At 42.9% G+C, this 20448-nt stretch overlaps 1 protein-coding gene and 1 non-coding gene across 2 annotated transcripts in view; one reads left to right on the plus strand and one right to left on the minus strand.

Moving 5' to 3' along the window:
• The first annotated feature begins 746 nt into the window (after positions 1-746).
• The window catches only part of ano2b (anoctamin 2b), a 38733-nt gene continuing 19031 nt past the window's right edge, over positions 747-20448 (plus strand). The window contains exons 1-11 of the mRNA XM_076154332.1: positions 747-783; positions 3299-3462; positions 6552-6935; positions 14393-14491; positions 15175-15326; positions 15906-15960; positions 16047-16098; positions 17851-17906; positions 18416-18463; positions 19726-19790; positions 19986-20120. Coding sequence (XP_076010447.1) covers positions 747-783; positions 3299-3462; positions 6552-6935; positions 14393-14491; positions 15175-15326; positions 15906-15960; positions 16047-16098; positions 17851-17906; positions 18416-18463; positions 19726-19790; positions 19986-20120 — 1247 coding nt within the window. The remainder of the gene's footprint in view (positions 784-3298; positions 3463-6551; positions 6936-14392; positions 14492-15174; positions 15327-15905; positions 15961-16046; positions 16099-17850; positions 17907-18415; positions 18464-19725; positions 19791-19985; positions 20121-20448) is intronic.
• On the minus strand, positions 13965-14037 carry trnat-ugu (transfer RNA threonine (anticodon UGU)). Its single transcript has one exon. It is a non-coding gene; the product is annotated as a tRNA-Thr (tRNA).

Here is a 20448-nt window from a genome sequence, read left to right on the forward strand (position 1 = left end):
CTCTCTATTTAGCATCAATTGCTGCTCAGGTAGAGCAATTAGTGCCCCTGGGAGTTTGGGCAAACAACTCAGAAGATTGTGCAACACACTTAATCGTTTATTAATTGATTTGCATCTCTTTGTTGACGATAATTGCTGTGGTGTTCCTGCTCTGCTCTTCCCACAGATCACCTGTCAGTCACACTGCCACGTCTTCTTTTTCCTGGAACTTTGACTCTCAGTCGGAGACGCTCTTGTCTTTCTCTGAGCTCGAAATAGGAGAAAGGTTTTATTAAACAGGAGTGTGTTGGGACGTGAAACACATGAAACATGTTTCTCTGTATCTGTGAGGACCCTGGACGGCACCACAGGTCCAGGGTTAAACCTCAACAGAAGGCGTGGTCATTAATGCATGTCTCTGCTCCTGGTAATCTCTGCTTGTCTCTGCACTGTAATTCCCAAGACAAACACCTAATCAGCAGGTCAGCCAGCTGGTGCGTCGCCCCTGAGCCTGGTGCATGATGCCTGCATGCGGTCTTAAGCCCCCCTCCCGTCAGTGGTGGGGTTTTGGCTCACCAGTCGCCCATTTGGAGGAGGGCATTATCCCGGCAGAGCTAAGCCTCCACTCAGCTGCAGATTGTTGCTCTTCTCCTTCCTCACCTGCCACTGACACTAAACCAGCATGGCTGACTGACAGACTTGAGGCCCGTTCTGACTGAAATTGCCTCATTTACCCCTCTACTGGAGTCACTCAAGGTTGAGGGGAAATGGCAGTCCGCAGAGCCCCCTCCTCTACCTATGCAGGTGAGTGGACCTGCAACCTATAGAAAGCTGGGCCGGACCCTCCTTTGTCTGGCCTGTCCGGTCCGTCCCTCCTCGATCCTCACCCAACAAAAAGGACACACTAGACAGGACCACCATAGAGTAACCTGCCCATTGTCCTTTACCTGTTCCCCAGGAGTGTGCGGGTGTGTGTGTATGTGTGTGTGTCAGCAAGCCGTGTGGGGCAACCATCAACAGGCAGCTCTTCGCGGCAGGCAGGGTGTACAGTTGCAGGCAAAGGCTGCTGTAGTTTAATTCGATGGATTCCGACCCCTCTGAGCTACCAGGGGCCCCTCTGTCTCAGCTCGTTTCCAGGAGGAACATTATGAACTCCTCTGTCACATTTAAACTGAATTCATGTGTTGGTAACAATGCCTCTCTCCCCCTTCTTAGCCACGTGCTCCTTGGCTGTAAGCCTCCGGCAGGGAGCGGTAATCCGAGTTAGTATCCATGGCTGCCTGCTGTGCTGAGCTGTAAGTGAGGTGAAGAAGCTGTGAGGGCTGAATTCAATTGATTCGCATGGTTTGTCAGGCAGAAATGTTTTCCCAGAGCCAAGAAGCAACTTTTAAATACGGCTGCTCCAGGGCACACATGTGGCACATTCATAACCAAAGGCTTGGAACTCAATTCAAAATTCCATAAATTGGAAGGCACCCAGAGAGCCCATACCTCTGCCAAAGCCGAGTATAGTCCAATTATGGTTTCATCTCACAACAATGAAATGTCACAGGTTGATAGATCAGAACATATTTCACCTAGGACTATTTCATTCATGTGATACAGCACTTTCAGAAGATCCATTTGGTCAGTTGGATTGCATTGGACAAGAGGAACTCAAGGATTGATTCTGTTACTGTCGGTTCAAAAGATATGGGCCCAAGTAGTCTAGCACTCAGGACAACATGTTTTTAAATGTCATACTCATACTCGTATTTACATCTGTGGTTTAATTTTCTAAAGTACTGTAGATGGAAACAACAAGCCAAAGGGGACAGCGGGATTAAAGTGTTTTCATTTGTCTCCTAGCAGCGAGCGACCTCTGTAAACTCAGAGAGACATACTTATCTATATTAAGTCTTACCGCTCTTTATCTGTACCCTCAAAGATGTCCTGTGTCATTTCCAGTAGACACTAAAGAGACATTTGACTGTGGAAAGATGCAATCTGAGAAACAGAGGGGTTATCCATGGATGTGGTGGATATGCTGCCTGCTGGTGTCCTGTTCTCTTTGGTGACCTGTAGACTGGGGGATGTGGAATGGTGAAATGAAAGCATAGTCTGAGTGACTGGTTCAGAGACAGTTGGACAAAACCAACAGTGTTCAAATCCCATCGTCTGGTTGAAGCTCCGTTTGATCAGTAATGCACATTTAAGCTTTAATATTCAACTCCATATTTGATGATTTTATTGTGAAATCTCACCAAAGCTCTGCTCACAGACAGATGGAGAGCTGAGGAAGAGACGCCCAGCTTCATGTTTACACAAGATGTGAGTTTCCTTCATTCATTCATATCCTCCGTCTTCCAGAATCCAACTGGCGACCTTCCAGTTTCAGGCCTGCATCTCTTACCCCCAGGCTGCTGTATCAGTCAAGGAACACAAACTCAGCTGTCAGCCATGATGCACTGTACCTTTCTGTTCTGCCTGAAAACCTGGCTTCAAAAGGCATTATGGTAGCGCTTTCCCTCTTGACCTGTCAAGAGATCTCACTGTGATACGTACTTGTAAGTGCTGATTAAGTGTGTGTGTGTGTGTGTGTATGAGAGAGTATGAGAGAGAGAGAGAGAGAGAGAGAGAGAGAGAGAGAGAGAGAGAGAGAGCGAGAGCGCGAGAGCGAGAGAGCGAGAGAGCGAGAGCTGTCTGTGGTTCTGAAATGAGAGCGCAGCGCGTGGTCTGTTGTGTTACTATGGCTACAGCTGTCTGTAGCCTAAAATAACATTACTTAAACATGGGATTGAACACACACACACACACGCACACACGCACACACGCACATGCACACTCAGACACACACACACACACACACACACACACACACACACACACACACACACACACACACACACAGAATGATTGTATTACAAAATACAAAAAAGTACAAAGGTAGTACTCTGTCTGAGCAGCACGGATCAGCTGTAAGTGCACTGTGTAGTATTTGCCAACTAAAATGGGAACACTCGTTATAATAGTTTGTTGATCCGATAAATATCTTTGCTAATTAATGAAAATGTCAGTTAGTTGCCTGCTGTATAACATTGTTGCATTTTCTTACAGTAGAAGTATGAAGGTAGACACGTCCTCTCTATCTTGAACTGAACACTTTCTTTGTGATGGACGGATACAAACATCAAGCTTCACATGTTTGGTGTCTGCAAGAAATCTCAAAACCCCCGAAATCAGGGAGTGTACCATCACCCTGAGCTCCATTCTCACCAAACGTTCCTCAGGATTACACCATCACTTCAGTCATCAGAGTGATCTCTTGCTTATCTTTCAGATTCTTCCTCCAATGGAGTGGACGTCATCCGAGTGGCCACGGCACTCAGCGAGTCCTCCTCCATCCACAGTGACACCCTGTCTCTGTACCAGCTCACCCGGGAGATGTCCAGGATGGAACTTGACCCTGTGACCTCAGTTGAGGATCTGCAACATGTGCGCCGGGTAAAAGGAATATTAAGATATTTTACATTTTACTCTGTGGATAATGTGTATATAGACATATGTGATATAAGTATACAATCAGCACTGATAATCGAAACAAAAACCCTTCAAAATTGGGCTTTGAGACTTTTCTTGCTGCAGTCTTTCAAAATAAGAGTCAGAGTAGATCCATTTAGGTGTTTACAACCATCCAGGGACCTGAAGAGATGTAAGGTGAAATGTTCTGGACATGAGATTTAAGTTTACGACTAATGGGTTCAGGGTTGAGGAATGTGAGAAGTGTGTGTGTGTGTGTGTGTGTGTGTGTGTGTGTGTGTGTGTGTGTGTGTGTGTGTTCCTGCAGTGGCAAGTCAAATGTAGTGAGCCTGATGTCATTTCTTAGATTTCTTAATTGATAACCCACATGAGATTGAGATGGCATTGGTGGTGTGGATCTTTTCTATCAGAAAGGACACAAAAGTCCTATTTCTGACAGTTTATTCGTCCCTCCATTGCCTGAATAGGGCACATTTCCAAAGAAGCTAAGAAGAAGAATTGAAACACGAAGGAAAACTACGAATTGAGATAATTTAGTGTTGTTGATACTTTTGTTGGGAGTGGGCGTGGGTGTCATCATCATCATCATCGTCATCATCATCATCATCATCAGGTCAAGCAGAATGTGTGTCACGTTGGTTAAGATCTAACTGCATCTGATCAATAATACAAGAAATCCAAAGAGTTCACCGACCTGTTTCCTTCCACTGGGATTTCCAGCATCAGTGTGTGTGTGTGTGTGTGTGTGTGATGTATTTCTAGTCTTATCCAAAACACACTTACCAAAATACTTCCCTCAAGATAACCTGAGATCGACACAACGCCTCAAAATATAGTTCTAACCAATCGGGAGCTGCTTTCCCACACTGCAAGAAGTGACAGCAGTTTACATCAGAGAACAGGATGAGAGGGTGTAAGCTTGTGGCCGCTCTACTTGTTTCTAATGTTAATTCAACGATCAGAGTCAGAATATATCAGAATGAGCCGTAACTGGAGGACTTTTCTATAAATTCCACACATTTTCCATTCGTTTCCCTTAAATATACATCTCGGCTCTCAATTTGGCAGGAAACCACACCGACATTTTGTGCAGCGTGGCGCGCTCCGTGCCAAACGCGCCGGCGGTGCGCAGCAGCCTCCAGATCGCACAGTTGGGACATGGGAATCACCAGCGTGTGATCGGGGGCTGCACGATCTATAAAATCTGACACATCCGCGCGTAAGGGAACCATGAAAGCTGCCGCCTTAGAGCCGTCGCTCCTCCTGGACGGCGGGCTAACCGGCGCGACCTCCGGCGTCATTTGGGGACGATGAGGATGAGGATGATGATGATGGTGAATCTGGATGATATTTACAGCACGAATCGCCAACTTTTTCCTCTCTTCTTCTGCTTCTGCCTCTCTGTGTGTCTTTAAAGCGCAACAGGATGCACAACACACTAAGTGAAGACAAGATCCCGGTAAGTGCAGAATCATCGATCGAAACTCTTTTTTAAACAGACTTTAGCTCCAATATGAAACAGTTTGAACGCACAATTATCAGACCAGTCTGTGGTAGCAGCAGGTGCCCAATATGCACAAGGGATTGAGAGATTTTAAGATCACAATTTGAATTATAACTGCTAATTCCCATGGTTACTGTGCGTCAATGAGAGCAAACTATAAATAGGTAAATATACACTTAAAAAGATCAATTATAGATTTTATCACGTGAAGGAGGTAAGTAATCCTTTGTACTCCTTTTGTCTTCAACCCAAACTGCACACATTACCCATTCATCTGTTCTTTCGTTAACAACATGGGCAGTTTCTTATGAAGAAAATTCAGAAACACACTTTTGTTTATCTTCCACTCAAGTATTACAAAGGTAATTATTGTTAACTATTATTGAGGTGCTGGTGGTAAGAAAAAGCACATATTTTAGGTAAATGTGTGTATCATGACTCAAATAGTAATACAATCTGAAATCTAAAATACACAACAATAACTAAAAATGTATTTTCCTGCAAATTAATACATGTATCTCAAATCTAACAAATATAATAAACCATTTTGGAAATGATCTCTCCATCCCCTTCTCTGTCTGCAGCCCACCAGCAGACTATCCCAGCATGTGTTGTGCCAGAGGCAACGGCACCCAATGCCAAACTTTGAATTAATTTCCATTTTTGTGATGGATTAGGATTGCACATGTCTCCTGAATTTTGAGACATTCCCATCTTCCTCTGATCCAAATGTCTGCTGCGTTTAGGTGCCGACAGAGCACACAGACATCTGGCTTTGCAGTGCATCAGGTGCGATTTTCACAGCATATTTTTCCCCAACACATGCAGCAATCAGTACAGCAATGGTGTCAATGAGCTGTGATAGACTGAGACATGAAGACGCTAAATGCACCATCACCATCCGCACTAACACAGTACATCACAGCTAGATTCCTGCTTAGTTACATCCTCTGTTTAGTCTCCCTCTCTCTCTCTGTCTAAATAAAGAATAAACCAGCTAAAGGTGAGCTGACTGCCCACTCTGCTGCTGGGACTCCTCACTTCCGTGTTTTTGAGAACCTGCCAAACACCGGTACTGTTTGGACGCGCAGATAATGCGTTGGAAATGGAAACTATGGCCTTCGGTTATTACATAATTTTGCTGACCTGCTCCTCGAGGAGTTGTGTGTGTGGGATCCTTAAACATAGTTGTGAAACAGCGCTGGCTTTTCAAAAGAAACAAGAGCCTGAGCCTCAAAAAGTCCAAAAGTTTTTGCTGTGTGTATGAGGTCTGTCTCATACAGTATGTTGAAGTGAACCAGTAGACTTCTCTCCAACTCCATTACTGTGGGCTTCCAAATCCAGAGCAGCGCGCTAATGTCTTATTACAGGGTGATCATTTATTGATGTTCCCATTATAGTTACCGTAGAAACGTATTAAATGATGTTGAATGTTCAAACCCAACCTTATTAGTTGTGGAAGTCAACTAATAAGTTTCAAAGGCGGTGTTGTATTCATTTATTGTTGTACAATCAATTTTAATGTTGTTATGGTGTATCTTTGTTGCAGGTCGTGGGTCCAACTCAAAGCCCACAAAGCCACGGAGAAGAAGGCCTCTTCTTCTGTGACGGTAGGCGGAAGGTGGACTACGTTCTGGTTTACCACCAGCGGCGGCACAGCTCTGTACGATCTCCCGGCAGCACCGCAGACCGGCTCTCTGTCGTCTCCAACGGCAACTTTGCGGTGACGGTGGGCTCAGATGCGGCGGCGGCGGCGGGAAGAGGCGGGGGGATTCCTGGAAGGGAGGCGGCAATCATTGGCGAGGTGTTGGTGGAGATCGGAGGTGGAGGGGAGGATGCGGCAGAATCGTCTGACCGCGAAATGCAGCTGATCAGGCAGGAGTTCGAGGCCAACCTGAGGGAGGCTGGCCTGGAGATAGAGCGGGACCGAGAGGTGAGTGTGTGTTGGTGTGTGTGTGTGTGTGTCTATTTGTATGAGAACAGACCCTCTTTTGTCTCTAAAGACTCCAATGCACCTCATATGACACCCAAAAGTCAACTGATCCAGGGTGCCCACCATCGATTGAGGCCTACAGAAACATCTTGGATGACGACTGTGTGGGCTAGAGATCTAATCCAACAAAATAACAGAAAACACTTGTGTGGGCGTGCTGGACCTAACATTTGAAACATTTGATTATATTATATTACATATTATGATTCCGTGTTAAGATTGTGATTTAACAGCAGTTCGTGGTTCGATCCTCTCACTAGATGCTTATAGTTTCAACTCTTCCACAGAGGTTCTGATGTAACTCTTTGTCTTGAGCTATTTAGGTTGGGCGCCTACATAGAAACACAGTGTGGATGGTAGAGGAAAGAGGTGGGTGAGGTTCAGTGTGTTGCTGAGGATATCAGGTGTAGAATATGTGCTCCTTCTCATTGTGTTGCTCTGCCATCTCCGGTCATCTCAGATGTCTGGTTGGACAAAATATCAAACTTGTGAAAACAGATTTGAAGCTGCATCAATGGATGTTGGCCACTAGGTTACAGATAAACTCCCCAAATAGCATCATTACGGACATAATAGATCTGTGTATTCGGTCCTCCTGTTTCTAATATTCACTCTCCTTTTAACTCTATTTTGGTGTCCACCAACTCCTGATGGTCTTCATCTTGCTAAGTGCCTGACTTCCTTTGCCAGTTAGCCATCAAAACTCCAGACAACACAAACAAAATTTTGTCCTTTTCCCTTCTCTTGATGCAAAGTACTGTTCTGTTTCATTGGAGCTCTTATAGTTGGCTTCAGTTCCTCCAAGTGCTAAATCGCCAGATGTCTGTTATATCAGCTATAACGCTTACCGCTGTCCACTAAGATGACTCACCTGTGCAGCTGCATTTTGTTATTATGAGAACCTTCATATAAATTCATCTTCCATGTGTCGTTTCTGTTATTTTTCACTCTGTTTGGCGCTTTGGACTCCGATTCCACATGCAGCTGCCGCAGTTTATGGGAGTTGGTTGAGTGTAATTCTAGTCGCCTGTAGCCAGCACAGCTGCTGCGCTGACCCCTTTTTATCGATTCACTAATTTAGCCTTGAAAGGGGTAATTTTGTTTTGACATGTACAAATCACTTTGCTGTAATTGTGTGTTTCGTAGCAACCAGGACTTCTTTGTGTGTGTGTGTGTGTGTGTGTGTGTGTGCACGCTTGGCAGAACACACAGTCAGTACAGTCTGTGTTCTTGCAGTGGGCCTGCAGGCTGGATGCCATAGAGTTGTACAAATGTAGTTATTGTTAAAAATTCCTCTTGTTTCCTCATGAATTACTGCAGCACATTGGTTCCAACACTAAACAGAACCATTTGGCAAAATTAGGTGTTGCTCACTTCAACTGTTAAAAGACTGCGAGGGCCGACTGCCAGACTTGTTTTTCCCTATACAGAATATTGTAATATTGTTTAATGTTGTGACATTGAAATATGAACTCCAGCATTGTTTATGCTCTAAAAAAGGAAGGAAACATAAACGCGAACAAGGGTAAATATTGATATTGAAAGTAGCCAACACAATTTCAAAACAATGAAGTAATAGACTTTCTGCAAATGGTCTATTCTTATCAATATTTTATTTGTGTTTGTTTACTTTGAATGGAGAGTTGAGAGTTCACTTGAGGTGAAAATTTCATCTGGTATCAGGAAATTCAACATTTTGGTGCAAATGGTAAGAAAATCCTGGTATGTTAAAATTCTACCATCAGTAAAAAGCAAAAACAGTGAGCCTCAGGTAAATTATGGCCAACTATGTATTTTGTCTGAGTAATGCATTGTTTGAGTAGAGTTGCACTTGAAGGTCTCGTTCTGTACTCTCTGTACTGAACATCTCATCCCTGCTCTCAACAACTCTCTATTTTCCTGCTGCAATCTTCTTCTTTGAAGCATTCTGTCGTCTCTGGTCACTGTGTTCCTGTGTTCCAAACTTTCATGATCAGAAAATGAAGAATTATATCAGCATTGGTGACACGACCAACTGATCACCAACTTACTAAACAAAAATGTTCATGTTGTATTTTGCATCAGTACTGATCGCTGTAGAACCGCTGTCCAAGAAACCGCAGGCCATAGGACTCACAGGGGGCACACATACTCAGTGCTTCACTTCTTTTAAGTTTTGAACAGTGTTTGCAGTACAGGGTAGCTGATGTTCCTCCAAATCTGAAGTGTGAAATAAGTATAAACATTGTCTGGTACACCTGGATAAAGTCTTGTAGTCCCAGTGTTACTGTACGGTGTTACAGCTCTGGATATGGACAGCATTAGTATGAGTATGCATCTATGTTGATTCTGTAACATCCTGTTTATTGGATATCTAGCAGCAGAACTCAGGAGAATTTATTTGGATGACTGGCAAAACATCTTCAAGAGTAAACAACAGGTCTGTTTGCCTTAAACTACCTTTGCTACCGCCATATCTCACCGTACACCTTCAGACTTTTGATCCACATGCTGAACCAACATTACTTTAGTTTCCTGCCATCTCGAAGAATGCAAGACCAGTTTGATGGTTGTTTGTACCTGACAGATACATTTTCAACTTCTATCTGTTCTGCCGAATGTGTGTGTGTTTGTATGTGTGTGGGTGTTGTAGTGTATGTGTGTGTGTGTTTGGCTGGCAGCCAGTTGGCAGCATGTTTGGTCTGCAGTCTAGTATTAATCAGATTGTTGACAGTTTGGCCACAGAGCCTAAGCCAGGATGAGATTAGCTGACCCACTGATAGATTGTTATCTCATCTCATGCAGCCCGTGAGATATAATCTACTGCTGGGACCAGCCAGTGTACAGAGGAAGACTCCAATATCTACCATGATGGATACGTTTACAAAATGATAATGTAATCAATCATGCTTCTTCCGTCAGTGGAGCATGTAGCGAGCTGTAGATGTGGCTGGTAGAGGAGACGACTGTTAGAAGTTGTTAGGTTTCCACAGGTTTGTTTGGACGCGACTTGTGTATCTTTCCCTACTATTACACTTTCTGTGGACAAGTCCGAACATAGTATTTGCACTCGGATGTTGACCAAACACAACAACACCAAGACCCTTTTCAGGATATAATCTTTGTTCGGTCTCAAATGAATTCAAATGACTACAGCTGCCACTAGGAAGTAGAGGTCTTCACCGATTCGAGGTGGCAAGTGTAACACGGGATGTCGTATGTGAAACGTGTTACACTTTAATGCATTTTGTCCAGGAAATGACAAAACCATTCGTCAACCACTGGAATAACAGCACGCTTAGAGTGTGTGCTCTGCATCGGAATGACAGCAGGAGAAAATCAGCTTTTGGAGGCGAGACAGGCATGAAGTGAAGTGCAGGGGGGGGGGGGGGGGGAGTGCATTAATGTGGCTTTTGTGGGAATTAAATGTACGGCAGAGGTTTTAATGGATGCAGTGATACTTCTACGGCTGATCTAAAACCTTTGTTTAACATTGGCGGGGTGATTATAAATGACACAGATCTGTAGCGCTGATCTGTTAATGTCACACTCCAGTTACAAACAAGAATGGAAGGCAAATGCAGAGGATGGATTTGTGTTTTTTGCACTTGCATATTTTTGGATTAGATGATTAATTTTTACATGATTCTTTCTGATTCTGTTTCAAAGAGATGTTTCACTGGAAAATACAATCTCAAGAAGCACTTATATTTCAAAAGCACTAACCAGTATTTAACATAGTGCTTTAAATGGACAGCATGCAAAATAATCAAAGTTATTTATTCAAAAGCATTAATTTACACAAAGCTTAAGTTCAATGTTTCCTGATGTCGTTTTTGTGTTTTTGACCAAATTAAAACCTCCTGATAGGGGCTTTATGTGTTCAACCTGTTTGACTTTGGAATAATTACTGGCTTGGCTTAAAGTGCGACTGAAATGTCCAACTTGTTGAGTGTGTCTGAGGATTATTGCGTTGACCTTCAGTGTCTCAGTGACATCCTCTTACAGAACACTTTTAATTAAGTATGAGGCAGATGTTTAATTGAAGGAGTGGAGTTTGGGACTTGAGCCGAGTTCAGTCTAAGGGGCTTTTAAAAAGCTAAAGGAGCAGAATAAACATTTGGTAAGTGTTTATACAGACGGTTTCTGTGACCGGTGAGTAGGAATTTATGGGTCCATGTAGCTTATTTTTGCCCATGTTAAGCAATAAAAGGAGAAACCTATTCTAAAATTAATTATATTACTCAGGGTGCAGATGCTTATGTGCTGGTACACAAGAATAATTCTTGGTACTCCAAAGCGTAGAATATAAAAGTGTAAATTGTGCGTAACACCTCAAGCAGTGGTCAAATCCAGTAACACGGCTTCAGATGAACATGTTGAAGTTTAGCGTGTGTTTGTATGCACTAAATATAAACTCTTATTCTCCTGTTCAGCCATCTGGCACTGCGTCACATTCTGTTGGCGGGGTTTTATTTGTTTTTTAGTTCATATGATGACTTTGACAATATAACAGTTCTGTAGTTATCAATGTCATCCAGATTTGTTCCATCCAACCTCTGGACATTTCGGACCAAAGAGAAGCTATTTACCTTACCACCCTGCTTTTGTTGATTTTTGTAGTTTGGTTTGCTTTAAATGTTCCTTTGTGAAAGCTATTTGTGATTGTGACAAATACAACAAATCATTCTCTAAGTTGGTCCTCAGCAGAGCAACATAGGCTCTGAATTGTGCTAAAATAAAAACGTTGGCCTGTTTCAGGACTGCCACCTTCACTTAGAACACTCGACGGAAGATAAGGCGAGATTTTTGTGTTGAAGGACGTGATGCAACAGGTAGCCCATCACCGCGGAATACATCAAATATATACTCAACAGCTGCCTGCAGATCTGTGGGAGATCCTCAAATGTCAACCCCTCTCCCTGTCCATTGTCCCCACCCCCATTTCAATGACTTAATCTAATAGCCACCTTTCATGCTGTCTTTCACACGGTGCTCATGCTGTTCGTGTTTCTCCATTTGATCTCTCCCTCACACTCACCGCCACCGTCTCTCGCCCGCGTTTCTATCTGCTCCGCTCTCTACCCAGCCATCCCATCGCCCAACTGATCAGTCTCTCCCACCGCCCCCCCAACCCCGCCCGCAGATGCCCCTGGCTGCGTCCTAGTTACCCCCCCTACAGAGATAAAGAGCTAATTGGAAATCCCTCCACTAATTAACCTTCTCCAGGCTGAAAGGTATTTATATCCTCTGCTTTTTGATGAAGTGAAAAAGGAGATGAGGGCAAGATGGGAGAGAGAGAGAGGGGGGAAACGAGAGGCGGAGAGAGCTCGGGAGAATAAATAGGAATGAGTGGGCGAGGTGGTGGCGAGTGTGGCACAATGTGGGTGCCAGCAAGTGAAGAAGGCAGCGAGAGAGGTTAAGGGGCAGAAGTGTGAGAGAGGGAGCAAGGAAAGGACAGATGAGAGAAAGCGAGGAATATATGAAAGAGGAGACATATTATACTTTTGGCTATTTGTTGACGTTGCAAAACTGGAGGTTGATGCCTGAACTGTCCTCAAGTCTGTGGGTGTTGCCACAGCTGGTCAATCAGAAAATCTGCAGGCTTTTCACGAAGGTTCCTCAATAAATATAACTCTGTTTGTCCAAAGGTGTTGCAGGTCCACAAACTGCTACCACCATATTTCTACACCTCAGAAAGTATTCAGATTGTATATCATTGATGGTAATATGATTCATTTCAGTAAAGGTTAAATTGTGAAAGTTGTGGTGGGTTTATGTACTGCGACACAGGAGAAATGAGGAGGTGGATGGAAGCGAGAGGGAGACGGAAATGTGAGCAGTAAGAGTGACAGCCAGCCAGTCAGTCAGTATGACAGCATGAAGTGGGAAGCGGGAGAAGTTGCAGTCACATACATGAGGATGGGGAGGGAGTGAAAGATCGCAGTAGTAGGAGTCGAGAGAGGAGAAAGGGAATCGTTTCAGGTTTCCTTCACTCGACCTGCCACCTTTCTCTTTTCATTCCCCTCTTATAGACGCTGATGGAGGTCTGAGGAGAGTAAGGTTACCTAGCTGTCATCCCCTGCTGACTTTGCTGTATCTTTCGTTTCTGGTTACACTCTCACTCATGACATAACCATGCTCCATAGTTGCTTCTTCATAGATTTCCCGGAGTGTAATCTTCTGTATTTGTATCTTTTTATGATTTCTGTTGATTTCTTTTGGTTTTTAAATTGAAAATAGGCGTAAAAAACCTGGAGCACACAGGACACCCTGCCACTCAGGTGGTGAGACACGTACAATGTGCTTGTGATGTCCACTGTTGCTTTTCTTTCCCTGTCTCTCTCTCTGTTCTAAAAAGTGTTTGAAAGAAGGCCAGAAGACAATACACCAATCACCAATAAGCAATGTGGCAAAAACAGACAACAGAACAGTGAGGACAAATGTCTGTAGGCTGTGCTTTAGGGTGAACTATATACATTACATCTATTTTTCATGAAGACAAGTAGTTACTGCTGCTGATGGCCAAACTGTATTACCAACATGTTTGAGGCGGCCAATGGTTGATTGTGGCTCAAACAAAAGGAATAAATTAGATAAATGATCTCTGCAGCTCCAGAGTTCACGTTTGAGGTATGATATGAATATGAATCAAGTGAAGTATAGCACATACACATGGTGTAGTTTTTAGGTGAAACTAAATCCAAAATACAGGTACATTAGGTGTACAAGTACATAAGAACGTATCGTGTTTGTAAGGAGTACATGCTTAAGTGTCACAAACAACACTAAAGCTGGAAGACAAACACATGTGTGTTGAAAGCTTAAGCTTGAACCTGTTCTTCACTTCTGTAACGTGTTCTCCAAACGCTCAACCCACAGTTCACACCCTCTTTGCTGCCACGTGATGGTAATTGTCTTGCTTGCATAGGTACAGTTGAGTAGTTTGCGATGAAAGATCTCAACCACACCTACCAAAAACACTGCCGCAGGCCCTAATGAGGATCGAACTCATGACCCCTGGTTTACAAGACCAGTGCTCTAACCACTGAGCTATAGAGCCGGACGTGCGTGGTGTAGACGTGAGAGTCAGTGTGCACGGTGGTGCTGCTGCAGCAGCAGTGCAGTGTGGATATGGACTACACTGCACTGCTGCACTACTGATTTCTATCTTCTGAACAAAAACAGAAGAAGGAAGGAAATCAGTATGATGTGTCTGCTTTAATGTTGACTTGTTTGATCACAAATGATTGCGACTGCTTATCTGGGGATGAAGCCTCTTTGTGTCTGTTCAGCCTCGAGCTATGCAGATATTTGCAATGACCTACCGTACAACATTGTACCTCATGAAAATGACCAGGCATGTATGTGTGATGCAAGGCTGAATTCACTTTTCCACAATTTTGCTTGTGTTTCAGTCAAAGACGCACGGCCCTGGCTTCACCCGTCTCCACGCTCCATGGCCGGTGCTCTGCAGAGAGGCAGAGTTTCTCAAGATTAAAGTTCCCACGAAGACAGTAAGACATAATGTATATCTTTGTTTGAGGTGTCTTAGTTGTTATATGGAGTGACACCAGAAAATGTATTATTGGTCTAAAATGTCACTGGTAAATGTACAGTTTTTGTCAGTCCATCATATAGGTAGAAATCGATTAAAGAAGAAACGGAGATCAATTTGTGAACATATAGTCACACAAGAAAGACCAAACTCAGGCACAAGTTTGAGTTTTGAGAAAGGAGACTCAGTATTCTCCACTTTACCCTGTTGCTTTTTTTTGGGGGGGGTTGCCAAATAGAATTCTGGGAACTAATCATCAAATAATTTCATCCTCTGGGTCGTCTGATTTGAGCACAGCATTACATTTTAACCTATTTAATTTTCCACTATACAATTGAAAACATTTAATATATAGTTAACATGTATTATGTATACATTTACAGAATAAATAATTGTCTTTTTCCAACACAATTTTTTAACTTTTTATGCCCAGACATAGGTTTGAGGCTTTATTATGGTATTAACTGAAGTATTATATTCCCACTGTCCCCCAATACTGTGTGTTAGAAAAATTTAACATCAGTATACAAATCACAATACAGATAACAGGTGAGGTAAAGTAATATTACTTAAAGGTTATGGATAATTTCTGTGTACAATAAATGTCAACTCATGGTCTATGTTGTCCTGTGTGTTTTCCAGAGTTATGAACTTAAAGAGGAAAGTGGCTTCAGTGCCAGTATGAGCACGGTGTGGAGGAAACTGAACCAGCCTTTCCAGCCCAAAGTCCCTCACCAGGACCATGGACGCACAAAACTGCTCTCACATTGCTTCTCCAGGGACAAGCTTCATCTGTGAGAAACAACACAATCACTCTGTCTTCTAACTAATGTAAATTTTGTCTTTTTGGGTCGAAACCTGGAGAGGATTGAACTCAGAATCCCTGATGAGTGATCTACTCCTTTACATGAAGTCACATTGTAGCTGTAGAGTGTGTTCAGTATCAACTAGGAGGGTCTGTTTCAACAGGTTGACTGCGGGATGCTCTCCATTATAAGCAGGAACCATCCGTCACCATGGATACTCGTAGATGCCTTGCTCAGCCAGCTGCAGGGTTACATAAGTGCCATTTATTTGCAAATGCCAAACTTCCCCAAATGGCATATTTAGATGACTTTCTTCTTCTGAGCCTTATTTAAAGTGCAGGCAGTGATGGGAGTAGTTGGAGTAGTTGTTTATGTAGATAACATAGTTGTTAGCTGTTACTTAGTAGTTGTTGACAGTATTCGCTGTTCAGTTTTGTTGAACACGGCCCGTAATTATTATTTACATATTTAATTGCTAATATGAATGGGTGTCAGAAATGAATAGTTGTCATCCAAAGATAAAGTAACAGTGTGGGTAAATCGTTCATTTGCTTGTGTTTTTCTCAGGTACAACCTCACGTCTAAGGACACCTTCTTTGACAACGCCACACGGGGCAGAATAGTAAGGGCTTTTTTACTGGCATTCATCCTTTCTTCTTTGTGTGTCTTGCTGTTCCAAATTGACTGCTCAGCCACATCTTTTCTTAGGTGTACGAAATCCTGAGACGCACAGTGTGTGTACGGACCTGCCAAACCATCGGTGAGAATACCAAACAGAATGTGTGTGTGTGTTTCTGTAAGAATTTGGAAATGTGTTTTTTCTAAGCAGCATCTACACCTCACTTCATGCTTCAGTTCAGCCTATTCTGAGTGTAAAAACTCACTCTTTAATAACTACTTTGTGGGATACAATTATAGTAGCGATTCTGCATAATCTATAGCTTTGTTAACAGCTACTGGCATGACAGACACTATAAACAGTAACTATACTTGTGATTTTTGACTGCGATTGAGCGAAAGACACACAGATGGGTGGAATTAATGAGATTCTATCATTTCCAAGTTCCAGGATTTGATCAGTAAATGTTGGAACTCCAATTTTTAGCTTTTGTGGGAATCTGCAATACACATTCAAAAACGTGTATCATTTGTTCATTTGTTTCTTTGCTGTCTCTGCTTCGATCTGACCCAGCAGTCCCATATTGAAGCTCAATGTCATCCATATCATATGTGTTCGCCATATGTCTCCTTGGCTCATACATTGGAGCAGAAGGTCCCACCTAAGGGATTCTGATAGAGCTGTAGGGAACAAGAGGGAGAGAGAAAAGGGAGCAGCATCTCTTTAACCTCTTTACTCTCTTTTCCCTTCATTATTGGTATATTTTCTACCTTTCGTTCTCTGTCTCTTTCCTCCACAAGTGGGTCATGCTTCCTGGGTCAGGCTCAGATTGATGCAGGGGCCCCCGGGAGTCATGGTCCTTTCTAGCCGGTCGTGTGATCACTCATGCATGTTTGACTGTGTATGTGAGTGCAGTGTGTGAGCATGGAGGTTGGGTTCATTAATAGCAAGGCTAATCACTCCATAGTCCCATTTGAGATACTGATATTTAATTGATTCATTAATTGAATGAGAGATCCTTTTGTTCACATGAGGTTATGTGACGTGTCAGTGTTCCTGACATTCACAGGTCAGGTCATCTCTCTAAAGACTTAAGACTTAAATTGGCACCTGTTCTATTCCCAATCTGCCTGACACTGAAAAAGCCAAAGTGAAACCGGACAGCAGGACCTGAAGACATGTGCAGCAGCCCGTCACAGGAGATGCAATGTGTCTGGAATTTGGGGTCACAATTCCAGACACAAGCTGTAAGGAATGGGATTGCGTGGGATGAATGTCTTTGGAGTGAACCATTAGGGAAGTTTGGCAGCATTTAAAAATGAGTTTTATTCAGTGTGAAATTCCGCCAGCACAAATCAGTAACATCTGTGTTCATACACACTGCTCACGTGTCCTTGAGCAATACACTGAGGCTGAATTTCTCCTTCAGGAATCAGTGTCACAAAAAGTCTTCAGTTCTAGCAGATAATGGTCAATAGATGTAATAACAACAGAAGGTGACTTTTACAATGGCTAGCATTTTATTTAACACCACATCTTGTGGTTATTTAGTGTGAACTCACTTCATAGTTGTGCGTGATTGTGAAGTGTGCGGACAAAAGAACAATTGATGGGCTCAAAAGTTTGCTGGAAGAAAGGAAATTAGTCTGATTTTTACTATTACAAAAGACAACAATAAGATACTGTATACTCCTGGTATGCTAACAACCTGGGAGGAATCTAGGCGAGTCTAAGGATTGTATTAAATATGTGGTGCATTTGTGGACAAACTGTATTCTTGACCATTTATAAAAAAACAATATCCAAGGATATCAATGCAGTGATAATACAGTGAATACAGCTCCAACAATCTCTCTCTCCTTCTTTCCCTGTCTCTCTCTCCCTCTCCCTCAGGCATCAGCACATTAATAGCTAAAGGCGTGTATGACTCTGCCTTCCCACTGCATGATGTAAGTATCTGAGTTGTACAATTCATACAACATTCACAACATAGTACATCCTTCATACATTAGTGGGGAGAATGTGGGTCAAATGAAGATGATTGCTTGATTGCCGTCCCTTTTCCTGCAGCATGAACATCTACTTGCAAGCAAAGGAAATTTGGAGCTTAAAATAAGCATTTTATCCCATTACCGCTATAGTGTGGCAATTTACAATATTGTTTAAAAATGTTATCAGTCACTGAAATATCAGCTGTCGGATTTTCTCACAGGTACAGTAAATGTGCCACCAGAGAAGACACCTTTAACCAATCCCTGCCCTCGACTGATAATTTAGACTCAAATAAGGAAATATTGAATCATCGTTGACTATGATGGATTGCAAGTAAGGTTCGAGTCTGCGAGCTGGGTTTTTATATAGGACTGAAAGGAACAGAAATCAATAGCGGCCTGTGAAAAGTTGAGCAAATACAGTGGGTGCTACCGTTTTTCACACTCTTCTTCTCTGTTCCCCTCAGGGCGACTTCCAGGTCATGGGACACTGTGAGGAGAGGAGCGACAGACAGGTATCTCCATTTTCTTTCATTTCTCTCTCTCTCTCTCTCTCTCTCTCTCTCTCTCTATGTCCCCCACTCTGTGTCTCGTGTTTACTTTGCATTGAGGCTGTTTCAGCTGGGGGACACCTCAAATGTGAGATGGGGACAAATTAAAAGACTCCCACCCCTTACCCAAACATCAACGTGACCTTTGACCCTCAGACAGTTTAAAAATGGAGCAAAATTTTACTATTTCAATCTCTTCATCTGTGTTTATCCTGTTTTCTCAGACTCTCCTCTTGCTCACCTGTCTAACCACCACAGATTGTATTTAACTTCTTTAAACATTTCTCAGAGGCAGAGCGAATGCAGAAATAAATTCTGATTAGCTGGGTTAAGAGAGTAGAAAGTCGAGCTAAAGAATAGTTACCAAAATGTGTGCAATGTATAAAAGGCAACAAATGGGAAGAACCATGTAGCTGGCTTGTAGTTTGGCCCACGGAAGTCTTCAGGAACTCCTTTTGTAACTGCATAAAACATCACTACCACAAGGAAGAATCATTTCACAGCACTGCCTCTGGGCAGCTTTACATTGCTTATAATTATTCTTTTTTCATCCATTGTCCTGGTCGGCGTTGGCAGCAGAGCCTTTGCTGAGTCCTTGCAGGGATGTGCTCCATTTTTCTGGTTTTGTTTCATGCTGAGCACGGTCACGTCCCCTGGTTCAAAGCGCAATGCCTGTAGAAATGGTTGAATAGTGGTTAGCATGGCTGCCTTCCAAGCAGGTGACCCGGGTTTGATTCCTGGCCATCGCATCTTTTCAGCAGCAATTTCCCTGCTGATAAATAAAGCTTTATCTTATCTTAAGAAAGGCTTGATATATGCTCATATTGATGTGGAAGCTCCAAACACCTTAATGGAACTTTCTGTGTTCAAAAGCAATGCATCAAGTCAACTGTCTTTGTATAGCCCAATATCACATTCATCTCAAATGGCTTTACAGGTCCACAACAAAAGGGAAATTCCCACCCTAAAGCTTAAAAGGATTTAATATTTGTATATGTTTATTGAGGCAAATGTATTGGTGCCTCCATAGCAGCTCCTACATTCAGTTGAGACATTTCTTATTGAACTACAACATGCTACAAGTGATGAACTAACAAACTGAAACTTTCTCTCCCCCCCTCCTCTCTCTCTCTCTCTCTCTCTCTCTCTCTCTCTCTCTCTCTCTCTCTCTCTCTCTCTCTCTCTCTCTCTCTCTCTCTCTCTCTCTCTGTCTCTCTCTTCTGCAGCTTCTGCATGAGGAGTGGGCCAGGTATTCAGCCTTTTACAAGTACCAACCCATCGATTTGGTCAGGTAAGGTGGCCACAGCACAATCAGTGAATAGGTTTACATTTCTGAGAGAGACAAGAACTGTTTTGTTGTCAGTCCAAAACGCTGGACCTTAGACTGCAGTATGACAGCATCAACATCACCACATGCATCTAACTTGGTATTGCACACCATGATCCTGACCTGCACTGTCACTTTGTCCTCCTAAACACCCCACAGAAAGTACTTTGGGGAGAAGATTGGACTATACTTTGCCTGGCTTGGCGTCTACACTCAGCTGCTGATTCCAGCCTCCATAGTGGGAATCATTGTGTTTGGCTATGGAGTCGCAACAGTGGACACTAATATACCCAGGTACACACACACACACAGACACACACACAGACACATGGAAGCGTGCACTGTGACTTCCCTGTGTTCATTGGAAACTACTGCAGCTTCTTTCATGGAGGAAAACTGTAAAAGGCATTTAAAAAAGTTTTTTTTAAACTTTAAAAAGGTCAAGACATGTCTCAAAAGCTGTGTGACAACATTGCTTTAGCTCTTATTAAACCACTTTACTATACTACCACTGTACTAGAAAACTGCAATATGAGATTAAGCAATACATGCACTTAGTCTCATAAAATAATAAACTTAATATAAACTGAATATGATGTATAAAGTCAGTGGAAAGCCAATA

Source organism: Genypterus blacodes, unplaced genomic scaffold (assembly GCF_046128005.1).
Source record: "Genypterus blacodes isolate CSIRO-AG114 ecotype Tasmania unplaced genomic scaffold, CSIRO-AGI_Gbla_v1 ptg000007l_1, whole genome shotgun sequence".
In the NCBI taxonomy this organism is placed as follows: Eukaryota; Metazoa; Chordata; class Actinopteri; order Ophidiiformes; family Ophidiidae; genus Genypterus; species Genypterus blacodes.